Source organism: Cladophialophora psammophila (genome assembly GCF_000585535.1).
Source record: "Cladophialophora psammophila CBS 110553 chromosome Unknown aczJe-supercont1.47, whole genome shotgun sequence".
NCBI lineage: Eukaryota > Fungi > Ascomycota > Eurotiomycetes > Chaetothyriales > Herpotrichiellaceae > Cladophialophora > Cladophialophora psammophila.
This window is the reverse complement of record NW_006912968.1, coordinates 13,292-37,702: the sequence shown is the minus strand read 5'-3', so window position 1 is coordinate 37,702 and position 24,411 is coordinate 13,292. Positions and strand designations below refer to the sequence as shown.

The window sequence follows — 24,411 nt, the reverse complement described above, 5'->3', positions numbered from 1 at the left end:
AGAACGAGGACACTTTTCACCACGCAGATCCTGCGCACCCAAATTTTTGGCAGCTTGCATAGTAATACCGGAAAGTTAAAATATTAGCCGACTAAACCATCCCTAATGTCAGGGAAATATGAAAGATCGAAGAAAGCTCCAATGAGCATGTTCACGATGGTGGATAGAATCAATAGCATTAACCAGTGACGAAAGACGAACACCGCATAAGGGTTTTAGCTTTTGACTAGTATAGACAATTCCACCACCATTCCGTAAAGCACTTCGAATGATAATCTCTCATCTTAAGCGTGAACCGAATGTCCGTATTGGGGTGCGTTAATAATAATAGCCATCAAACAACCAGAGATCAACCCTGTGATTGGTAGGGTGAAGATCCATCCCGCGTAGATCCACGCAACCATTCTCCAATTCACCGACCTCCAGTTGCCGTTGCATAGGCCGACGGCGACAGTAGCTCCAGATATACATTGAGTAGTTGAGATTGGGATTTCTGTTCTAGACGTCAGCGATGTTTCATGGCGGGACAAACACCCTTCTGGACTCACTGAGTCTCGTCGCAATGATGACGGTGATAGCTGCCCCCAACTCCATGGAGAAGCCTCGAGATGGTGAATGTAAGGTAATCCGATTGCCGAGATTCCTCATGATGTTGTACCCATACATATAAAGACCGAGCACGATACTCATGCCGCCGAACGCCAATATCCACGTTGGTACTGGGCTGGACTTGTCGATATTGCCGTTTTGCCAGATGTAGAAAATCGTGGCAAAAGGTCCCACGGCATTGGAGACATCATTCGCGCCATGGGTAAAAGATGCGGCAGACGCAGTCATGACTTGCAGAAACGAATACATATACTCCGCTTTATTGTCGTAGTGGGCAGCACGGGCATGCATTTCTTCGACATCTCCTGAAAGAATGTTGCGCTTCTTCTGAGCGTCAATGACATCTTGGTCAATTCCGTGCCAGAAAGCCTTTTTGAGGGCCCACCACAGGACAGAATGAGTATACCACTTGCCGTCAGGCTTAGGGCCAACAATGGTATAGCTGGGGCTCTCTAGGGGTTGAGGAGAGCCTTTGTGCTCTTTTGCATTCTCGTGTCCCTGGTTGGTATTGGCTTCGACGTCCTGTTGATGATTCCGACAGTCCAGCTCTTGACGTGTGAGATGACCCCGATAGTAATTCTGGATGCTAGAAACGTTGTCGGGCTTTGGTGGAATGTCTTTAGAACGCCTAAGCAAAAAAGGCCCCAAGGGGATGTAGTGCCAGTTTATTTGCCAGTCATCGCGGACAACTTTGACCCAAAGGTAAGGCAGGAAGAAGATGATGACCAACAAGCCAACTCCAAAGCCCGTGCCAATAATGCAGCCGATTATTTCGCCGTCAGACAATGAGTTGAGGCGAGATGAAGCGCCCTTCCAAATGATCAACACTGGGGCAAAATTAACGGTGTCTCCAACCTTAGAGTGCATGAACGAGACACTCACTTGCGATAAGAGAACCTGTAACGACAAAGTAAGCAGGGATGGAGAAGAATGCGTTCCGAACCGGATTCTTGCGAAGCATAACCCCGTACTTGGTGATGAGGAATACGGTCGCTCCAAATACAGCTGCAATTCCTGGGGCTGTTCCCCATGCGGTAAAGACAGTGGCGACACCATTCCATCCCCAATTAATCTGTCGCTCATTAGCATAATTGCTTGCTTTGATGATGTCTGAGGGATGATGTTACCTCGGATGCCCCAACAGTTGCGAAGCCCATGCCGATCACGCCGCCCATGATTGAATGCGTCGTCGAGACAGGAAGACCCAACTTTGTTGCCATGAAGACGTAACTCGACGAACCAACGAGTGCGCACACCATTCCCAGCATCAGGACTGCGGGATCCTGTTTGAATAGGTTGGGGTCAATGATCTTCGTGCGGATTGTTTCTGCTACTCGAGCACCAGCTCCGATCGCGCCAGCAAGCTCCATAACCGTTGCGATCGCGATGGCTTGCCTCATGGTAAGAGAACGCGACGAGACAGACGTGGCAAAGGAATTGGCGACATCATTTGCGCCTAGATGTCGTCAAAATTGAAGCTACAACATCTCTGCTGAGTGGGCGTACCTATATTCCAAGCATCAAAGAATGCAAACATAACACCAAGTGCAAAGATGTAGTCATAAGCGTGAAGGATCATCTTGTCTGCTCAGGCTTTGAAATTTCCTGAAGGAATTGGAGTTCAGCGAGTAGTTTGACGACTCGTTGAGGGCTCCAGCAGGCTTATGCTGTGTCCGATGGCTTATATTCGGTGAATTTGTCCATGTACCCCTAAAGAAAATGCCGCTCTATCTCCTGATATTCATCGAGAGGGCCGGTGTCCTGGTCTCATCGAACATCCAACTTTCTCCTGACCACTTTCATGCCCGTCCCAAGCGAGGATAATATTGAACTTTCCTAACATTGCTGTCACGACTGCTAAGGCGCTAACCGGTAGGTCGTATGATTATATCTATACATCGATTCCGTTACTGGGTTCGCGGCATCCCGCTTCCCTCCCCGTTGTCCTTGGCAAGTCTGAACGCCGACGCTGTGGTGCGACCTTCGAACCACTGTATCAAGACAAGAAAAACAAGACCAAAAAGGAGGAGAAACACCTGCTGCTAGCTGCAATACTGCCAGAGTGAAAGAGCTTCAGACTGGGGGAGTCGTAGCTAGCGTGAAACAACGTGCTATCTTACAGCCTTGCGATTAGTCTAAATTCCTTCATGCCAAGAACCAGCCATCTTGCCAAGAATTTCCGCCTCCGTGAAGTAGACGTACAGCGAGAAGCAAAGTCGATCGACTTCGGGAAACTATCGGAATAAAACGTGAAAGAATATCCTGAGCATAGGAATATACAAAGCACACCAGACAATATGTATGCTCTAAAGCGGTACGTGTATTCTATTACAACCCCTTTATTATCTCGCTCATCAGTGAATCCAGGAATTCACGGAATCCCTCCAGTAGTATTCAACACTGTTACAAGAGTAATTTCGGTCTTCATTATGCTCTCACGGCCTGCATATTCTTTCTCTACCTCTTCCATCACTGGGGAGCTCAAGACAGATGCTACGCGAGGACTCGATCAAGATGAAGCTGCAGCGCGGCTTCTCCAATTTGGACGGAATGAACTCGAGAAAGTTGGTGGAGTATATCCGATTAAGATCCTGATCCATCAAACTGCAAACGCCATGACCCTGGTGAGCTGCTCGATCTTGAAAGACTTGATCTCTTCCTTGAACTGACACAGGTTGAAAGGTTCTTATCCTCGCCATGGCGGTGAGCTTCGGAATCGGATCCTGGATTGAAGGTGGTGTCATTGCGTTTGTTATCCTCCTGAACATCACTGTTAGTTTTTTTCAAGATTACAGCGCCGAAAAAACAATGGAGTCTTTGAGGGCCCTTTGTTCTCCGACCGCAAAGGTAGTCAGGGATGGCGAGACGAAAACAGTAGTCACAGCCGAAATTGTACCTGGGGATCTGGTAGAGATGAGGATGGGAGATCTTTTGCCCGCCGATGTCCGGTAGGTCATTCGTCTCAACGGCACCGCCGTTGCTAACAATACAGACTCCTGGAGGCTGTCAACTTTGAGGTTGATGAGGCATTCTTGACCGGAGAATCTTTGCCGATCAGAAAGGACCCGGTGGTAACCTTGGACAGTCCCGTTGGACTCGGAGATCGTATCAATATCGCATACGGTTCGTCAAGAGTTACAAAGGGTCGAGCCACCGGAGTTGTTTTTGCCACCGGGAAATACACTGAAGTTGGAGCAATTGCCTCTGCCCTGCGAGACAAATCTCGCACGCAAGCCCAGAATGACATCGACAAACGACGCGGTTTACTGAAATACTTAACTTCATGGAGCGCTTTCTTGAAGGAGCTTATCGGGCGGTTTCTGGGTACGTCGGGTGGCACGCCACTTCAGCGGAAGCTTTCCAAGCTGGCCCTATTTCTCTTCGTCTCTGCCATTGTCTGCGCTATTATTGTGCTTGCGGTCAACAAATTCTCCAACGAGCGAGAGGTGGTTATCTACGCTGTCGCGACCGGGCTCAGCATGATCCCGGCATCGCTGATCGTTGTCCTTACGATTACAATGGCGGCCGGGACCCGAAGGATGGTTGCTAGGAACGTTATTGTGCGGAACTTGAGATCGTTAGAGGCCTTGGGCGCGGTAACAAGTGGGTTAATACCCAGCTAACGTCTCTCTCAACTTACTCACTACTGCTCAGACATCTGCTCCGATAAGACAGGAACGCTCACACAAGGCAAAATGACAGTCAAAAATGTGTGGATTCCATCCAAAGGAGAATACACTTTTTATACCAGTGAAAAATCTCAAAACGCAACCGCTGCCGAGATTGAATTCCGTTTGCAGCTTGCCGAGAGCCAAAAGGACGAGTCTTGCAGTTGTGGACCCGATGCCTTGGACATACACTGGGAGAGCTTTATCGAAGTAGCAAGCCTTGCGAACGTTGGCCCAATCCACCTGGGCCAAGACGGGAGATGGATGGCTCGAGGAGATCCAACCGGTGAGTGATCTCTTCATCATGACACTTGCACCTCTCTTTGATATGCAGATTTGTAAATTCAAATCCCCAATCAATAGAACGCCCCTTCAAACTGACATATCCCTGCAGAGATCGCCATCCAGGTCTTCGCGGCCCGATTCACCAGGAACCGTATATCTCTAACCTCCGGAGACGACGCACGATGGAAGCATCTCACAGAGTTCTCCTTTGACTCTGAAACCAAGCGCCTCACAGTCGTGTACCAGCACTCAGATTCTGGTGAAATCCACGTGTTCTCGAAAGGTGCCGTCGAAAAAATTATCATGCTTTGTACGAAAATATATTTGAATGACAGTCTGCCCCCGACCTCACTAACGCCCATGATCCGCCAGAACATCATGGACACCATGAATGCGATGGCTGCGCGTGGTCTCCGCGTCCTTGCCCTCGCAAGCGGCGTACATGACGGGTCGATCAACGATCTTCATCGAGCTGATCGCGATCAGGTCGAAACAGATCTCATTTTCAGAGGGCTGATCGGCATTTACGATCCTCCTCGTCCTGAATCTCTTTCGGCGGTGCGATTATGCCACGACGCCGGGATAGTAGTGCATATGCTTACTGGGGACTTCGTTGGCACCGCCAAAGCTATTGCTGAAGAAGTCGGTATCCTACCAGAGCGAATGCATCTACTTAGCAAGGATAAAGCGGACGCGGCCGTCATGACAGCTGATCGTTTCGATGGCTTGACAGATGCTGAAATTGATCGACTTCCAATGCTACCATTGGTGATCGCTCGCTGCACACCAACCACCAAAGTCAGAATGATTAAGGCATTGCATCGTCGCAAGGGGTACGTGGCTATGGTAAGCAGACATCTCAGGCTTCGTTGATGTTGCATCTGCTGACGGAATTAGACTGGAGATGGCGTGAACGACTCCCCTTCATTGCAGTATGCCGATGTTGGGATCGCGATGGGCTCCGGCTCAGATGTCGCGAAAGAAGCCTCCGACATTGTACTCACGGATGATAACTTCGCGTCCATTGTGAGCGCAGTTGAAGAGGGAAGACGCATATCCGACAACATCCAGAGGTTCATCCTGCACGTCCTTGCCGAGAACATTGCACAGGCATGCACTCTCCTCATTGGCCTAGTTTACAGAGATGGCAAAGGGCATTCCGTATTCCCATTGTCCCCAGTTCAAATCATTTGGATTATCATGGCGACATCTGGCATGCCCGACATGGGACTTGGGTTTGAGCCAGCTGCGAAGGATATTTTGAAGCGCCCTCCACGTAGCGTAAGCTTTCTGAGATTTTTATTAGCGAACAGTTTGGCTAATCAAGGCACAGCTTAAAAAGGGCATCTTCACCGCCGAGTTCTTAATCGACATGATGGTGTATGGACTCTGGGTATCTGCGCTCTGTCTTACTGCCTTCACCCTTCGCATTTATGCATTCGGAGACGGCCAACTTGGAGATAATTGCAACAATGTGTTCAGCGAAGTGTGCACCACCGTATACCGTGCACGAGCAACATGCTTCGCCTGTCTCACATGGTTTGCTTTGTTTCTTGCCTGGGAACTGGTGGACTTCCGCCAAAGCTTCTTCGAACTAAAGCCATGGAGCCATAACACGCCATTTTTTGTTGTTCGGGTCTGGAGAAACCAGTTTCTATTCTGGGCAGTCATTCTGGGATTTTTCACGGTCTTTATAACTTTATACATCCCAGTGATCAACCACAAGATCTTTAAGCAGAGTGAGATATCATGGGAGTGGGCAATTATATTTATAGCCGGACTTTGGTTCTTCGTTGGCGTGGAGCTATGGAAATGGGGAAAAAGAGTCTGGTTTCGGAGGTCAACACGCAAGAACCAGCAAACTCCTATGTAAACAATTCAATAAGCAAGAGCTCCCAGTCAACTAGTATATCCTGAACCCACCTGCTGATTGATTTAATAGAACACATCATGTGATTCCTTCAATCCCAATTCGGGCAAAAGTGAACTTCGCGCCAAGCGCCAAACAGGCACTCCCGCCGTAGACATATCTGAGGTTATGTGATCACTCGGTAATATCCTATTACGCTGTAGTACTCATCCCACAATGAAAAGCGCAGATTCTCAAAATTTTAGGGATAGTTGGAGTATACGTATAGTATTATACTTTGAGACACAGTAAGATTACCAGTGTGTTGTCATTATAAGCAACTTACTCGGACTGGCCCGTCCCTATCTACCGGTTAAGTCTAATAAAGAAATGAAGATCGTCATCATTGTTATGCTGCCTTACGTATTCAGATTTTTGTTATCGAGTTTAACTCTGCAAAGTAGGTTTTCTTAAATATAATACTATTTACTACGATATACTAAGTAATATTGCCCGCCCGCCTAGTGCTAACCCGATTCTAGCCCAGTTCCGGCCCGGTTCTGACCTAAGCTAGACTCGATTTAAGGGGTTCATAGGCGGACTAGACAAATTTGACCCGATTCGAGATCGGTTCGAACTAGACCGAATCGATTTATATATTTAATATACTTAATATAATTATTATATCATTAATGTCCTGCGCAGGAGGCACCTTCACGCGGTGCAGGGTGTAAGTACTCTCTCTTTGAGAGGAAACCAAGTCCTCCTAACCCTCGAGCCTCGACGACGAAAACGAGCGACGATTATCGAGCACTCGATTCTATCTACGAGCGACTCCTCCTCACTGAGTCTATAGCGAACTCGACTCGATTCCGATTTCGACCTATCTCTTTACTTAAAGAGATAGACAACACAGCGTATGGATAGAAGCGTAGAGAGTCTCTCTCAATAGCTAACTACATTATTCGCTCTTCGAGAGGAAATACCACCTCCTAGTATAGAAATAAGTGAAAGAGCGACTGGGTGAGGTACTTCCGCACGTTCTATAGGGGGCGTAAGTTCGGGTACCATTGTGCACCTAGGGTTAGAGCTTTAGACCTACCGAGGTAGCAAAGATTTCACAAGAAGTAAAGGAATTATGTGGGGTGGAGTATATCTTAAGAAGCGTAAGCTTCTCACCACTCGTTATCTCGGAGTGAAGTAGATGCAATCCCCCCATACGATGTATAAGGAAAAAAAGAGAGTTCCACTTTACGGAATCTAAATCTAAAGCTATGGTGATCGACTATAGTGAGAAAGTCCTAAAATACCATACCTCGGTGTGGGCTTAGAAAATGGCCCTCGGGCCCTCGAGCCAGTCCTAGGAACTAGGCTGAAGCCTTTCTTTTATCTCGGATTATACGTATAGCGCTCTAGTGAAGTGCTACTCGTAAGTGAAAGAGAAGAAACGTAGGTTTTTCATCCCTAAAGGATTTTCCTATGACGGGTAGATAGTAATTCTCGACTAGCTTAGTTTAGTCGACTCCGTTTAGACCTCGTACGAGGACCACATCGGAGTGAAGAATAATATATATATTCTTTAGTAGAAAATATTATAAAATTAAATATTCTACCATAGAAATCTAATTCTAATATTTAAAATAAGACTAAAATTAAAGAGACGAAATTAAAATATCGGGGCTAAGTGCTGTCGACCCGAATTAAATAACACTCTTTTTTATTATCTCACTAGTAAATATTAGTAGTTAAATCAGTTCGAATCGATCTAAAATCGGTTATAGCACCGGTCTTAGACCAGGCTATAACCGAGTCTAGTGCTTAAATCGCTGATTAGGCTGACTCGATTCGAACTAGTTCGAACCGATTTAACACCTATAGAGAAGGTGATATAGTATAATATTTAGTATTCACTAGTACTTGTACTTTGTATCTTCGGTTACTGAGTCTTGAATTTTGTTTTTATATTAATCTGAAGCAGTGTCGAAGTAGAATTAGAAAAGTAATAGTATCGAAGTATTATTACTACTTTTTCAATACCTGCTAGGACCAGTAGTTCTGGGATTTATAGGAAGGGAAGGAATAGAATTCATTTAAGCAAGTGTGAATCTGGAAGCGCGACACCCAAAATACCGAATTAGGCTTAGCCGGTCTTGTCTTGTGTTTTGAGGCCGTAAACGGACACCGCCGCACTGAAAAATATTACAAACAGGAACTACTATCACGGTAACAGATCTAATCAATGTAAATGGGGAACAAATTGATGAAATTCATGTAGTGCGAAGGACTGTCTACATCCAAGAGTTGAGGCTTATAGGCGGTTACCACTGGTAGATAAATTGTATCCAGTGTTCAACAGGTTATATAGAATACTGCCAGGAGGTGGGTCTTACTACTATCCCTACCTACGGTAGTATTTAAATTGCTTCTTCCTTGCTTCAATCTTTATCTACGGCAAGGATGCATTAAATTTCGCTGCAGTCCGCTCTTGCTCTCAATAGTAGTATATTAAGGTGGCAGCAGTAATGGCTGGATAAAGAACATTCCCTGCCGCCGAGTACACTCCAATGCGACGAATGGTAGAGAAACACCAGCCTTCCCTTTTTTTTTTTGTTGGCAAGTATTTGGAGAGGTTCTAAGAGAGGCGTGCGTTAAAGAGCTTTTTCTCATTCTTCCACCAGCGCTTCTTCGGTGGAAGCCCCTGGTTATCATTGACTTTTCTGCTCGGAGTCTAAGTTTAGTTCATCATGGGTTGTGCTGTAGGGTTTGTCTCGGCGCAGGCTCGCTCAGGTCTGCATATTCCAGCAAACAACTTCGATGCACTCTCTGCAGGCTTTTTGTGGCCGTCAAGGCTTCTTGAGCATGATATTCATTGGTGAAACTCGCGTCGATCGGTGTGCTGGATGGACTCTCCTCCCACTTATCCGGTGGTGGAGGCATTACTGTTCGGGGTATGACGGTTTGCCGATCCATTTGCCATTTTCGGCACGCCTGCAGGACGTTCCAGGGAAAAGCCAAAAGCTCCTGGCAGCTGTGGGCCTCGCGGCAGGTCTCGCAATTTATCGCGGTCATGGGTTCGAAATGTTGTGTCAAGGCATCCAGGGAATACAGACGAATGGAAACGAATCCGGCAGTGTCCAGTTCCGGGTACAGCATCGATACCACGACCAACGCACTATACAGGTGGGCCAAGAATACCAGGACGAAGGGTTTGGAGCTGGTGATGTCGCTGAAGGTGATGGACTCTCGGCTGGTTAGCCCGGAGAAGGGATGGACGAGCCAGAACGGATCATGCTTTTGACCGTTCAAGTGTTCTGCTTGGGCTATACGAAGCATGTCTGCTAGGCCACGCACGGTCGTGGAAAGCTCTTTCATGTGCTTGATGCACATCGCCAGTCGGTTTAACGCGGTCAGCCCTTGTTCCAGCAGAAATTCGACGGCAGCTGTAGCGGACTGAACCATGACCAGAGGCGTAGAGACCGTTGGCTCGGAAGAACAAGGAATCCCTGCATGCTGTGTGAGAGGGCATCGGCCGTCTTGTTCGACTGGATAGATGTGATCTAACAGCGGCCGAGCCCCGGAAGATGCAGCCCATGGTCGCATGGCTTCGACTACCGCTACCGTGCCCTGCGTGATCCTCCGCAAATCGGCTGGAGTTGGCTGATTGAACATGAAGCTGATGGACGCCGCCAAAACCCCGTCAGCATTCTCCCTTGAGAAGGATGCGAGCGCCTGTTGCAGGCCTTTCAGAGCCAATGACCTGTACCGCACTGCGTCCTCCATGACGCTTGCCATCCTGGTCAATTTTCCGATACGGCTGGCGGCAGCCACTATCTGAGCATACGCAACAAAGTCATATTTTGCCGTGGCTTGAATACCCCTATTGTTTGCTGTTAGTAGAAATTGGCTGTTGAAAGTCGGCTCCAGCGCGGGGAGGGCGTACATACACTTCATAGGTATCCCACCAGAGGGCGAATTGACGAGCGTTGTTCTGGTCCAAAATGTCGCCGAGAGAGGCAATGTAGTAGAGGTATCGGAGACCTCGTGGATCGAGACCGTGCCAGTCTAGAGACGATAAAACCTTCAGCATGGGAAACGGAGTGTCGCCGCTCTCCCTCCAGGCCTGACAGGCGATCTCGATCGAATCCACCCAGGCGATGGACCTCGCGTGATCCGCAGCCGCTCCAGTTGAATCGCTTAGGTAGACGCATGCTCGCGAACCTCGTGCACAGTTTTGACTCGTATTCCCGTTAGTGCACGAGTTGCAGGGTGCTGGTTGCGCTCGGAACAGCAGCACACACACTCACCATGTAGGCCTCGTCTGGTCACATCTCACCCGCCGGGAGAGGCAGGTCTTGCATCCGTCCTTAGATTTGCCGTGACTCCGTCGAAGGATAGCAGATTGAGGGCCCATGATCTCCCGACTTGACCTCCAACGTTGGTGCTAGTTTCACCTGATGAGAGAAGAACACTGATCAGCTCGAGAAATCCTTCGCGTGGAAGTCGACTCTGTTCCCTCTTAATGGATTTCATGGTCTCCACTTTGACGGTCAGTTGGGAAGGTTGAATAAGGTCTCCCGGCGGCCCTTGACAGACGCAGTCAAGGCCCGCTCGCCCGCCATCCACCGCCTCCCAGGATTGCCACAAAGCTGCATTAACGCCAAGCTTGGGGAGGTGCCCAGGCGACGACAAATTTCGAAACCGAACGGGGACGAAGGCACAGCTCTGCGTGCCACCTTGTGAACCAAGACCAAAGGCACAATGGGATTTGTGATTATGCATGCCATGGCACCAGGCGTCCTTGACGGGGTGGGCAGTTAACAAACAATCTTTCACCGAGGGATGGCGACATTCTGGCGGTTCCTCGCATCGTGTAAAGTTTAGCAGGTCGGCAGTGCAGCAGATCGCCATTAATATCGACGAAAACTGCAAAGCGTAGACAACATGGAATAGGCAAAAGCCACTCGACTCCTATTCGTTGACAATTCGCGAGATGAATATAGAGTCTCGCTTAGTTGTCGCCCGCTCAGGTACGAAAGTCGTCGCTCCTGATGACTGTTAGTCAGACGCGCCCACAGGTTGGCATTATGTAACCTTGTGTGCAAACTCTGTGACATAATTGCGAAAGCCATGGAGACTCATTCCCAGTGCCGCAGGTTTGTCATGTCAAGTTTCTTGTGGGCACAGCCCCTGCAGCAGCTCCACGAAAGGCAGTCAGAGCCCGTGTCTTGGATCCCAATAGGGAGAGATGATGAATCAATTCGCCGACTCGTAGTGCTGCTTTGGGTTCCAGCCTAGCGAAACCTGAGGGATAATTAGTTGTTGTATCCCCATCGTCATCCTAGCACGACTCCTTCTCGCTTGCACGTGTTTATAACCCGACTAGAATCCCCCAAGTACAGCATAGTACAGGGCGGGACCACCAGGACGAGGCATGTTGGAGGTCTTCTCCCGGCCACACCGTGTTTGTGAGGTGACAATGCGTAAATAAGTAGTGCAGAGAGAGGCATTGGCCAAAAAAAAAAGGTTGGCCAACGCCCAGCACCAGAACTCGATACCCAAGTCCAGGCACTGATCAGGCTGGTGCAGTGACAATGACGTAGCTCATCCACGACACGACGACACAACGAGTCATGGCCTTTACAAAGTCCCATTTCGAGTCCGCGAGGACCTGCCGATTTACTCTAGGCCCCGAACAAGGGATTCTGGGCTGTGGCGGAGCGAACTCGCGCCCAAGTTATTTAGCAGCCCTTCAGCTAAACTGAGAAAAAAAGAGCCGATCGATCCCCTGGCATTTGGACAACCTACATGTTCTTCTCTAAAATGCCTAGTCAGTCGCTATACTCAGCCCAAATCTTGACTCCTCTAGATTCCATTTCTCGTTCTCAGACCTCAGCCTCGTCATCTGGCCGGAGCCATACTTAGGCCAATCTGCTGTCAACCTAGCAGTCTGACGCTCAGGGTCAGACAGGCACACCTTTCACATGGGAGGGTTCACGACCTCAAAGAGTATTAAAGCTGTTGCATAGTCCGTTATGAGGCAGCTAACTATGTGCATTCCCCATTTTGTCCGTCGGGTTACATTTGCATCATCACCAATGCCGCGCAGCCAGTAAGATATTCCACCATCCCATTCATTGCCTGATTAGTAGCTGTGACTCTCAACTATTTCGACATTGCCCATCCCCAAACTACTGACATTTGGGTTCGCGAATGGACTTCCCCGGAACAAGTGTTTCAAGCCTTGATAGCAACGGCCACGCCATCACCCTCAACAGCAGTCTCTTCCCCAGATGTCTCGGGCTTGTGTTCGGTCGCTGTTGTCTTCTTATACAAATTGTCCTTCGATTCATCTGCGCTACCGACTGTGTTATCCGCCACACATGCCTTGTGTTCTTGCGCTCTGGGGATAGCGCTATCCTTTCGGTTCCGCGTGGGCCGTCGGTAGTTTCTCTTCTTCTTGTTGGCTTTGGTTCGAAGCGACTGTGGTCTCTGTTGCTGGTCCTCGTTACCGGGTGCGGTATCCTGCTGGTTCGGGCCGACCTCGGTACCAGCTTGCGTATTGTTGCAGGTTGCTTTCGCATTTGAGACGGCGGTTTTGGTTCCAGCTTCAGCACCATTGAGAGAAATAGTGTTCAGAGCACTATTCTTCACGTCATCGACAAGTCTCTCAGCTACCTTCTGCGCACGACGGTCTCGTCTAGCTTGGAAGATAGAGCTCCGAGCAGAAAGTTGGCTGTCCCCTCTCATGTAGGCGATGGCGCGAACAATGGTGTCAGTGGCCTGAGCAAGTCAAACTAGTCAGTGGTAAATCAAACACACGGCTAAGGTGACTCACAATGAATGAAGCGTTCATGAGCTGGACGAGATTCGTGGCAAGCAATGCCATTTCCTTGTAGCCCTCTTCTGTCTTGGTGGGGTTTTCTTTTCCATGGAGAACTTTGCGAGCTCTATTCATCATCTCTCTGACGTCCTTCTCCATGGCAACACTGAACGTTGGAGGGGTGCGGGTTTGCTTCCTGGCACTTCCAGCAGGCTTGGTCGAGTTTCGATCATCTCCCAGGGAAGCGGCAACCTGATCTTTCACGATCCCAGTTTGCGACGTAACAGATTCCGTGCTGGCCTCATCCTTGTTGATGCCATGTGCGGCAGGCTGGGCAGGCTCAGCTTTGACGCTAGAGGCGTGATCGGGCATGATCAAGGGTTTGGTCAACACGAGGCACACTGTTTGGCATGAAGGGTGAGTGAGATGCATATTTCACGAGAGCGTGGTACTGGCCTTGAGTTGTTTGTGGCGATGACAGCATCAGGGTGAGAGTCGTTAGGATGATAGAGAGTGGATTCCAAGGGAGTCGATGAGAATGAGAGATGAGCGGAATTCGATGAAAAGAAACAGAGAAGTGTCACTGGAGCGGTAACGGTGAAGGCACGAGGTAGGGGTAGCTTCTTCGTGTCTGCAGTTAGGGGGTAACAGAGACAAAGGAAAGCACCTGCCCGTCCAAGCCGCAGATTAGGCAAGAGGGAAAGTCCGAGAGATACGGGTCTGGCAGAGCTGCAACGATTGGGATTGGGATTGGGATTGAGATGGAGCTTGGAAGAGGGAAAGGAAAGCGCGCACGATGAGAGGGGATCAACGAGGCTCCCTCTAGCAGCTCTTGACCATCTTCGCTCTTCACTCACACAGTTTTTGTTTACAACATGAAGATATTGGCCACCTGGCTCAACCAGGCTTGGGCATCTATTGTATAGTCGGCAGAATAATAAAATCTTTCCTATAATTTACCTGAAGATCAATGGCTGCCGTGCTTGATAGGAAGCAACTCTCGGTGGGTCTTCATGCAAGACTGATGGTGTCAATTATTAATGTTGTGAGCCTCCTGAGCCTGCAACGATGACTTTTTGAGATTAGCTGATCCTTGGCAACCTCGGTCAACCTTCCCGCCCAGCTCAATCTCCTTGTCCATGCGACCCCTCCATTGACCCTCTCGCCCAACTGATCGTCTCGCATAACATTGTCCCATCTGGCTCCCTGCAAATAAAGAAGTGATTCTGGAAGCGACACATCCGCCTGTGCCGCCCAAATCACCGAGACTGTCCGCTGACTTGAGCCGCAACCATGGCAAGCCTACTTAAAAAGCCCTTCAAGCTTGCCCTCGTGCAGCTTGCATCAGGTAAGTGGTGAGTACTCTGTTTCGAAAATCAGATTTGAGGAAACTATTCTGATGTGTGCACAGGTGGTGATAAGGCCGCAAATCTCGCACATGCTCGCTCGAAAGTCATCGAAGCTGCAAAAGCTGGCGCTTCCATGATCGTCCTTCCTGAATGCTTCAACTCGCCGTATGGCTGTCAATATTTCCCTGTGTACGCCGAGACCGTCCTTCCTTCGCCTCCCTCAGAAGAGAAAGCACCCTCGTGGCACATGTTGTCCAAAGTTGCAGCAGAAACGAAGACATACCTGATTGGCGGGAGCATACCAGAATTCGTCCCGGAGACGAAGGAATACTTCAACACCTCTCTTGTGTTCTCGCCCACCGGAAAGCTTCTAGCGACGCACCGAAAGACACACTTGTTTGACATCGACATACCGGGCAAGATCAAGTTCAAAGAGAGCGATGTCCTGTCTCCAGGAAACAAAGTGACTATTGTCGACATTCCAGAATATGGTAAGATTGGGTTAGCAATATGTTATGATGTTCGCTTCCCCGAACTCGCCATGATAGCTGCAAGGAAAGATGCTTTCATGTTTGTTTACCCTGGAGCCTTCAATACGACAACGGGTCCAATGCACTGGACATTGCAAGCCCGTGCCAGGGCAATGGACAACCAGATTTACGTGGCCATGTGTAGTCCCGCGCGAGACACAGAAGCAACCTATCATGCTTATGGGCATTCGATGATAGTGAATCCCAATGCGGAGGTCTTGGCTGAGGCTCAAGAGTATGAAGATATTGTCTATGCCGACATTGATGGCACAAAGATTGAAGAGACGAGGAAAGGCATTCCAATCTATACTCAGAGAAGGTTTGATGTCTATCCCGACGTGAGTGCTGGAAAGGTGCGATACGAGGAATGAAAGGTGGACGAGTCGTTGCAGGGCAAGAATATAGCAGTGAAGACGAAAAAAAGACATTGCAGTTGATTTGACCTCTCAGCGTTGTGGTGGTCGAGCTCGGAAATATTGGTGTTGAAAGTGCCTCCGTAGACGCTCCAATCTACACGTATCCATCTCTCTCGCTTCCTGGTCGACTTCTTTGGAGTGATCAAGAGTGATGTCCTCCCTTCATCCCGTATGCCAGAGGCTGCCTCACGTGATAGAAATCTTGGCATGACCTTTCCATCTTCGGACAAACTGCGCACATCCAAATTTCAACCCAAGACGTCGTCTTCTTCAGCCAGTTCAACATTCCGCCAGCGTCTCTAGTCCTTCACCAGTTCAGACAGTAGGTGAAAATCAGTACCTCCCTGGTACTTTCAGCCCCTCTCCCTCACCAGCCTGAACTTTGGAAGATCTCAAAATTTCAAGGAACTTGCGACTGACATAACCTTCCAACTTAGAATACCGTCAAAATGGTGAAAGACAACCCCAAGACCCAGCCAAAGCAGACGGGCAAGAAGTCTCGTTCTGCGATCGGAGACGTCGTCGCGCGCGAGTACACCATCCATCTACACAAGCGAGTATGTCTATCACTTGTTTCGTGAAACCTCTCGAAAACCTGGAATTGCGCTCCTCACCAAATCCAAGAGAAAGAGAACGAGAGAGAGAGAAGAGACGGAAGAGGGGATATCACACACCACGAGGGAATCAGTTTTATGAAGTCCACCCGAATGGCTTGCTTGCTCGCTCAACCTCCCACCTCGACCCTTTTACATTCCTACTCTCGACATTTTTCTTCTTCTCTCTTTTACCTGCGAGCATTATGGACGGAAGACTGATTTATCACTCTTACAAAAATAAAGGTTCACGGCATCAGCTTCAAGAAGCGAGCGCCCCGAGCGATCAAGGAGATTCGAAGATTCGCCACACAGGCCATGGTACGTTGCGCTCGCCTTGCCTTTCTCATACTCATCCTCATCCGTACCCTCCTCCCTCCTTTTCTTTTTCTGCTTCCCAATTTCTTTTCTAATCCATTTTCCGTTTTGGTCCAATTTCTAGGGAACAAGCGATGTGCGGCTCGACCCACAATTGAACAAAAAGGTCTGGGAATCTGGAATCAAGGGTGTCCCCTTCCGCCTCCGGGTCCGGATTTCGAGGAAGAGAAACGACGAAGAAGGAGCCAAGGAGAAGCTGTATTCCTATGTCCAGGCCGTGAACGTCAAGGAAAGGGAGGCAAAGGGCCTGCAGACTGTCGTTGTTGAGGATTCGTGAAAGAAACACATCACCTAAACGTAGTCCACACATGAAAAGCTGGCTGCGAGGGCACCGGAGGGACTGCGGTCGGTAGAGGCCGGAGCACTACTTGTGAGGGCGGGTTAGATCTGGGCAGAAGACGGAGCCGGAGCAGATGAGGATGAGATACCATGGCCAAGGCTCTGCAGGTGGACCATTTGCACGTTGCCGCAAAGCAAGGGGTGTTGAGAGAACTGTCTCAAATGGAATCAAAAGTTTCAAGGAAGCAGTGCCCTTTATTCAACTCTATGTAGACCTGCATTCCTTTCCAATTCAGCCCAGGCCCACCACTTACACCTCTCAAACATTCCGACACTGTCAGTCGGACGCCCAGGAGCTTCAAGTGTCAAAGAGGCAGCCCAACATGTCCCCGATGGGACAAGGAGACACAGTCCCTTTCAACGCGAGCTCGACATGGGCGGACATGCACAATATCGTGTGATGGTTTGGATATGGCGGATCATATCCCACATCATCTTGTTGCTGTACATTGATAAACAAGCCCCCAAACTCCATCGCTGTGCAAGTTCTCCGCTTCTGATACATGCGATGCTCTTTCCTGTTCGGCCATCCGTGCAACTCGTATTTAAAAAAAAAAAAACACCCCCTTGAATTTTTAAGCACTTTTGTTCTGCTCCAGAATCTTCGCTAACTCATTCGCCATCTCCGGCGTTTTCAATTTGAATACCAATCGTGTAAGACTCCCCTTATACATCAGCGCTCCTCTCACTGCACCACTCTTATTACTCGGGACGCTCTCATAGTTTGTGCTCCCGACAAGATGAGAATTGAAAAGGATATTGGCGCTCGGTTCCACGCGGAACACCACGCGGGTCTTACTGGTCTCCTTGTTTCTGAGGACTCGGATTTGTCCCACGCCCATTGAGTTCCAGTCGTTTGGGATGTATTTGGTCCCCTTTGCGGTTTCCTTGTTGACAAACATAAGGGCTTTGGACCGGCCTTCCCAGAGACAACTCTCGTTTTCTTCTCCTGCTCTTGAGTCCATTAGCGAAGTTTGCGGATCTTCGGTGCTCTCCTCGGTCTCATTCGTAGCAACGGACTCGTTGTCCGTCAGGCCAGGTGAGGTGGCACGAGACGAGACAACCGAACTAGCCACAGAACCACTTCCTAGATGAGAAATTGCGCCCAAGTAGCCAGGTGCTGGTGAGGGAGTTGGCGCTCCAAATTGAAAACCCAAGTTTGGGGTTTCTGAGCCTCTCGAGCCTGGAGCACTTGTGCCAAAGAGAGTACTGAGTGGCCTTGAGGTAGCCGTCTCCCTCTCCTCTCCTGGGGACGGTGCCGTGAATTTGAGAATGGGGGCACTTGTGGGCTTTTCCCCGTTTGCGAACGAGATAGGTGCACCTTCTTTCCAGGTGTTGTCGGTCCCTGCTGGAGAAGTGAGAACTGACTTGGCGAGGCCGCCGTTCTTGTCTGCGTTGCTCGGCGTACTCGGTCGAGAGCCAAACAAACCCTCTCCTGGAACTGGACCCTGTTTGGTAGCTCCACCAGAAAAGATAGAAGTGCCTGGACCGGGGGTGGGTGTCGCACTTGCTGCTGATGGAGTAAAATGAAATCCACTCGCAGGTTTGAGGGTGGATGCACCAGTGGAAGAGCCGAATGGAGAAAGCGACGACGGTTGTTCAGGTGTCGATTTGCCGATGTGCGATTCCCAGATCGATGGGCGAGACGAGGAGTTCTTCGCTGACTGCATGATAGGAGGTGAACCTTCTTCGGGCTCATTTTTCTCTCCATTTGTTGTTGCCACTTTCTCTCTATTCGGATTTGGCCCAATGCGCTCGAACAAGCTTTTTCCAGCATTTGGGTTGCGTCTTGCCCTATCCATGGCAGCCTGCAGATCATTGTCGTCTTCATCCTCTTCCTCTTCGTTTGCTTCGGCAACTTCATCTTCAGGAAGGGCATCTTCGGACTCCCCCCCTTCCTCGCTGTTGCTGTCACTATCAGTCTGTTCTTCGCCACTATGTTCGGCCTGATCATTGCTCGACCTGCTACCCTCATTTTCGTCTGCCTCTGCAACTTCTGATTGTTCTGCGAAAGCAGCTTTGGACGTGAGCGCAGAGAAAGAATTAGTTGAGGATGAAGGGGCGAAACTGGCGAAAGAAGACTTGGTAGCATCTTTCTCCTTCGGCGGCTCAGCAGTCGTACTAAGCCTGAACGTCGGTTTAAAACCTCCCTTTGCAACAGCATCGATTTTTGCCTTCTTTGCTCGGCTTTCCTCTTCGATTCGTTTGCGGAATGTTTCCTCGTCATCCTCATCTGAATCGAACTCCTCGGCCTTGCGCTTTTCAATCAGATCTTTCTCGAACTTGTCGGCACTTTCCTTTGCCTTCTGGCCAAACGCAGCAAGGAAGTTTGTGCTGCCGCCTCCGAATTTCGGCACTTCGAAGGTCGGTTTCTTTGGCGGTGACTTCGTTGGAGTTGTCGAAGGCGCAGACGAGGGTAAGTTTGTTGACTGATTGAGTTGGGAGAAAGGATTAGCACTTGCAGCGGATGTCACAGTAAACCCTGAAAAGGGGGTTGCATTTGGCTTGAACCCTGTGGTAGTGGCTAGCGAGGCCCCAGGCATGCTGTTTGACCCAAACCCAGCGGTCTTGTCCTTGAGCATTTCAACCGCCGTCGAAGGCGCCTGATGGCCAGCTGCAGAATTATTTGCCTTAGGAAGGATTGAACCAGATGATACAGGGTTGGGTTGCGAGCCAAACATGGTCGCTTTTGGTAAGGTTGTTTCTCGGGTCCTCTTGTTCTGCTCAGATTCTTGTTCGCGATCATCGACCTGATCAGCCTTTCGTTTCGTTCCTGCAACATTGCGCACGAACAACCCCAATGATGCGCCAATGCTGTCACGCGCAGCTACATAATGCCGGATGATATTGTCAAAGTCTTGCGAGCTGGGGTCTAGGGTGGCTAGCTTCTTCTGGAGACCGTAGTTCAGCGAATGAAGACGGTAGTCTCGGTCAAACTCCTGGAACTGTTCGGGAGTCGTGTGGCCGGGAACGCGGGACGGAGCTTTGGTGTACACTGGTCTTTTCACGGGTTCCGAAATCGTGGCAGACTCCTCCGCATTTTCAAGAGGCTTTTGTGCTGGGACGCCTACGGTCCCTGCAGATAAGCTTGGCTTCACAGCTGGAGGCTGACCAGCTTGAGCGGTTGTGGTGGAGAAGGCAGCGGAAGTGGACGAAAACTTTTGTGCAGCCTGAGGTTCTTGAGGCTCTGGCCGCGACGGACCACCGAATAAGGTAGGACTCGAAGGCGGCTGAGGGCGGGTTGCCTCTGTAGAGGTTCCACTTCTATCCACTGCGGCTTTAGGTGCACTAGGGAACAGACTCGTTGTCGCTGCTTGCGGCTGACTGCTCTCCTGTGCAGGCTTGGGTTGTACATTGAATGGTGGTTGAGCTGAAGTCTCAACAGCACTACTTAGCTTGCTAAACAGTGTCCCACCTGCAACCTTGCCGTCCTGCAGCGCTTTAGCAGGCGAAAATATTGCCCCAGCAGAGTCGGGCTTCGATGGGGGGGGAAAGCCGGACAATGATTTCTGAGCAGCATCTTCCGGTGCTGGTGCCTTCGGAAAACCAGCCTTGGGAGCCTCCGGTTGAGGGGCTGACTTATCAGCACCTGCAGCTCTCCCAAAGAAGCCTGACGTAGTCGGCCCCGTCGTTGGCATCGTTGAGCCGAATTTGAACGCCGCGCTTGAGAATTTGAATTTAGATTCCCCGGCGGCCGGTTTGGGTTGAGCCGTTTCACCAAAGCTGAATGGAGACTTCGTCATGGTTGTTTCTTGCTTCCCGGTGGGGGGGGTGGCTGTCTGACTTGTTGACCCAAGGTTGAATATGGGTTTTGACGCAGGAGCGGCTGCAGTGGAAGCACTCGCACCAGCAAAGAGACCAGCAAAAGGATTAGCAGGCTGCGCATCGGATCCCGGAGCAGCTAGCTTCTCTAGAGACGAAGGTTTTTGCTGCGGCTCGGCTGCGGGCTGAGAAGTTTTCACAGCACCAAACAAGGAAGTGGCGGGTTTGGGCTCTTCTCCTTTCGCGGCGCCGAGGGTAGCAAAGGAATTGCTTGTCGAAGGAAGCTGTGCTGAAGTTTCTCCAAAAGAATGGACAACCGAGTTTGTTGAAGGTGAGAATCCAGTCATGGACGTTTGATTTGGGGTAGAACCAAACATACTGGTGCCACTACTTTGGGTAGCGGGCGCCGTTGAGCCAAAGAGTCCAGTGCCTTGACTCTGTGGAGTAGTACTGGTTTGCCCAAAGGTGAATTTGGGGGTTGGAGGTTGCGTATCAGGACCCTGTTTAGTTCCGAACGCTGGAAGAGGACTTTGTGGAACCGAAGTGGTTTGGCCGAAACTGAACGCTGGTGTCTGAGATTGTGCAGTCGATGACGACTGACCGAACCCGCCAAATAGATTCCGGGACTGGGAAGGCTGTCCAAAAGGATTCGATGCAGCAAGGGCCTCTGGGGGCTTCGAAGGTTGCCCGAACACACTCGTACCGTTTGTATTTGCAGTTTGAGTTCCACCAAAATTGAAGGGGGCATTCGACTGTTGTCCTGCCGGGTGGCCAAATGTAAAGTTGTTCGATCCAAAAGCACTCCCAAACCCAGGTTTCTTCTGAGGTGACTCCATCGAGACATCATGCGCGTCCACAGATCCATTCACATTTGCAAAGGGATTAGGTGTGTCGGAAGGCGCACCAAAGGTAAAGGAGCTCGCCTGCGGAGGCTGAAAGTTGAAAGAACTGCTCGTGCCAGCAGATCCCTGAGGAAACGATTGGCTTGCACCAAAGGCAACACCGCCGTTCATACTGGGAAAGGACTGTTGTTGGGTAGTACTTTGGGCAAAGGGATTTGAGGCGCTGAGGGAAGAGGTGGAATGAGAAGGGCGGTTTGAGCCTAGCCGGCCTCGCGGCGTGGCTATCCTGAGAGGCAGTCAGTAAATTTTTGTTCCAAGGCGCTTTCAGCGAAGTCAAGGCAAAGTCAAGGCAAAGTCAAGGCGATGGATGTAGAGCGTACGGGTAACCGCAGCCAAGGGACTGGAGTGAGGCGCCCGAGGCGGAGGAATGGAGGAATTTTTGGGGATCGAATTCAGGAGGGCAACAACAACATAAGCGCGACAAAGGGATGAATTCGAAGGTATGCTGGACAGAACAACTCACTTCCGCCGTGCCTGTTGTGCGGCTGTAGACATTTTCGGTTTATCGCCCTCTGTGGGGTTGTTCGCTGTAGAACCGTGATCCTTTGTGATATATTCGTCTGCGACACGTTTCGGCATGTCACTGGCTGGATGGAGAAGGTCGAGGGGAGGAGGGCGAGGGCGAGGGCAAAGATGAGGACGAAGAAATATGAAATGAGAGAAGTTGTACCATCGAGACGGACGCGTTGAGGAGTGATTAAGATGGGATTGTTCTCGGACTGAAGAGGGCTCGATAAATGCCTGCGCTTGTGATGAAGAATTGTTGCGCTGCCTCTGCTTTGCTTTGCTCAAGATTCTGCTGCCAGATTCTGGGGTCTCGGGTCTTTTGCCTTTTTGGCTGCGAGGTGCGAACTGCCTGCGCCTCGTACTTCTGTCCAGTCGGTCGAGATAGCCGAGCCACTTCGCTTCACGTGACTGTTACTCACGTGACTGCGCCCAATCTGTGGGGGCCAAATATTCCTCTTCCTCCTGGAGGAATCCTCCACAAGATATACCATCGCCACATACTTCTTTCCTCTCTTTGCCACTGTCTATGATTCTGTTTCTGGGCGGCCAATATCTGGAACACTGTCCTGCCCCCGTGCTTGTACCTCACCGTCCTCTCCCCCAGCTTTGAAATGAATGTTTTACTTCGGCGAGTCTGGAATCAAGATCTTGCTAGAACCTGGTTCTCCTTACCGTCTTGTTGGCTATGCCTACACTACCAAGCCATGGAACCATATCTCACTTTACAGACTCAAAACACCGGTCCCGAGGAGGTAGAATGAGATGTCGGTGCAGATTCAGTGACACAAACGCCGGGTTCGAGGATGGGATACCAGCGTGGCTTCATGTTTCCGCCGCTTCATTGCCTCATTTCAAATCATCGCAACATGGACGATCGATATTCCCACTTGCTGTTGGAAGGGTTTTTGGCACGAGAGCCACTGTCCAAACCCATGCGTGGGCATTCGAACCCTATCCGCATCGAATTCTCATTGCAGTTCCAGTTGCCCAATCTTCGCCCTGTGCGCCTGTGAAATTTGGAATAGCAGGTGTGGCGCAAGCACCATTATTTCCATGCGTGGTTGGCTTGCTTTCATTGCATGTCTGACAAGGCAAACCACTATCCGTTTTCACAGCATTCTGTTTCACTCAATAAACGCGTGGCATCCTAGGTGAATTCCAGGCAAGTTAGAACCCGTGGGTGGGCCAACTTCTGAATGACACTCGAGAATGCTCCAAGATACAGCGACGCTGATCTGCCTCGGCCATCGAAACCGTCGAAAAACCCAAGACGGCGTAACACAGACAACTGGTTGGCATATTTCTCCGATATACATTCCATTCTGCACATTCGACCACGAGACCGATGGTGATTACGCGGTCAAGGGAAGTGTTTTGCAATAGATAACCGAACACATGGCGACGAGGATACCTGCGTACAAGGGGTGCCAATTGATGTCTCGTCCAAGCGAATACACCCGCTCATTTTAGCACTGGCTAACCTCCCATGTCACAGAGATCCACATCTGCTGCAAAGAAATTTCCCGTAATGCTAGAATGGTGCGTTCGAGCCCACATTCCCAGCCGGCATCCTTTGCACTGCTTAGTGGCTATCATCCATCTAATGATGCGGATCTGCTTGTGCATCTCTTTACATGGAAAAGAATCAAGTCGCCAGGAACGAGCCCACTGAATCCCTTCTCGCCTGCCAAAGACACACATCAACGATCAGCGGCGACACAAAACGTCACATTATGGGAAAGAGGGCGAGATCACACCGTTCGCCAAGTGTCAGTGCCACCGTGCAACTGCAGCAAGAACGGCATGCTATGGGTGTCAGAGTCTCAATTGGCGTTGAGACGGTGTCCGGTCTCCACCGACGAGGCATGCTAGGCTTCAAAGAGACTGAGGCGGGAGTTATATTGGAGGAGCAAAGGGCAACTTACAAAGAGCAATGGGATAGTGAGCGGAAATCTTTCTCTGGGCGGTGCACGGAGGTCCAACGAGCCGAGTTGCATGTGGAAAGGGGAGTGGGATTCAATGGAAGGCTGAGCATCCGGACCAGCCAGACATGCAACCCTGAAGACAACCTTGAATTACGAAGCAGCTCCGGACGTGTCCCCCGCATTGACAACACGACCTTAACCAACATGATGATTTTGTCCAGGCCAAGGAACCCCAGTCTTTCCGCAGCCTCTGAGAGCGCAGATGAAGCCCGGTTAAGCTCATGGTCCTATGCCACTGCCTAGCCAAGCACGGCTTGGATCTACTCGCGGCTTTGTTGATCTCAAAGTTTTGAGTAAGCATCATGACTTCCAGCCTCCTCAATTATCCCTGTCCGTCACGGCATCGAAGACCCACGACGATGGCAAACCGCACCTCCATCACGGACAAACCCTCCACTCTTTCCCGCCTCGCCACAAAA

General features: G+C 50.0%; 7 protein-coding genes across 7 annotated transcripts; 3 read left to right on the top strand and 4 right to left on the bottom strand.

The window, feature by feature from the left end:
* Positions 1-284: 284 nt before the first annotated feature.
* Positions 285-2,188, bottom strand: A1O5_13347 (PiT family inorganic phosphate transporter; the record flags this gene model as incomplete). Its single annotated transcript, XM_007753913.1, has 5 exons — positions 285-493; positions 549-1,436; positions 1,492-1,681; positions 1,737-2,065; positions 2,116-2,188. 5 exons carry the CDS (start codon positions 2,186-2,188, stop codon positions 285-287), a joined length of 1,689 nt encoding a protein of 562 aa, XP_007752103.1.
* An 850-nt stretch (positions 2,189-3,038) lies between these two features.
* A1O5_13346 (potassium/sodium efflux P-type ATPase, fungal-type) lies at positions 3,039-6,435 on the top strand (the record flags this gene model as incomplete). The annotated part of the gene is made up of 7 exons (XM_007753912.1): positions 3,039-3,233; positions 3,292-3,557; positions 3,602-4,212; positions 4,264-4,563; positions 4,672-5,408; positions 5,460-5,843; positions 5,896-6,435. The coding sequence occupies 7 exons, from the start codon at positions 3,039-3,041 to the stop codon at positions 6,433-6,435; spliced, it is 3,033 nt and encodes a 1,010-aa protein (XP_007752102.1).
* Positions 6,436-9,153: 2,718 nt separating this feature from the next.
* On the bottom strand, positions 9,154-10,941 carry A1O5_13345 (uncharacterized protein; the record flags this gene model as incomplete). Its single annotated transcript, XM_007753911.1, has 3 exons — positions 9,154-10,288; positions 10,356-10,646; positions 10,745-10,941. 3 exons carry the CDS (start codon positions 10,939-10,941, stop codon positions 9,154-9,156), a joined length of 1,623 nt encoding a protein of 540 aa, XP_007752101.1.
* A 1,704-nt stretch (positions 10,942-12,645) lies between these two features.
* A1O5_13344 (uncharacterized protein) lies at positions 12,646-13,603 on the bottom strand (the record flags this gene model as incomplete). The annotated part of the gene is made up of 2 exons (XM_007753910.1): positions 12,646-13,191; positions 13,247-13,603. The coding sequence occupies 2 exons, from the start codon at positions 13,601-13,603 to the stop codon at positions 12,646-12,648; spliced, it is 903 nt and encodes a 300-aa protein (XP_007752100.1).
* Positions 13,604-14,524: 921 nt separating this feature from the next.
* On the top strand, positions 14,525-15,481 carry A1O5_13343 (nitrilase; the record flags this gene model as incomplete). The annotated part of the gene is made up of 2 exons (XM_007753909.1): positions 14,525-14,579; positions 14,643-15,481. The coding sequence occupies 2 exons, from the start codon at positions 14,525-14,527 to the stop codon at positions 15,479-15,481; spliced, it is 894 nt and encodes a 297-aa protein (XP_007752099.1).
* Positions 15,482-15,975: 494 nt separating this feature from the next.
* A1O5_13342 (50S ribosomal protein L31e) lies at positions 15,976-16,774 on the top strand (the record flags this gene model as incomplete). Its single annotated transcript, XM_007753908.1, has 3 exons — positions 15,976-16,083; positions 16,366-16,440; positions 16,562-16,774. 3 exons carry the CDS (start codon positions 15,976-15,978, stop codon positions 16,772-16,774), a joined length of 396 nt encoding a protein of 131 aa, XP_007752098.1.
* Positions 16,775-17,411: 637 nt separating this feature from the next.
* A1O5_13341 (uncharacterized protein) lies at positions 17,412-21,611 on the bottom strand (the record flags this gene model as incomplete). Its single annotated transcript, XM_007753907.1, has 1 exon — positions 17,412-21,611. One exon carries the CDS (start codon positions 21,609-21,611, stop codon positions 17,412-17,414), a length of 4,200 nt encoding a protein of 1,399 aa, XP_007752097.1.
* Positions 21,612-24,411: the final 2,800 nt, after the last annotated feature.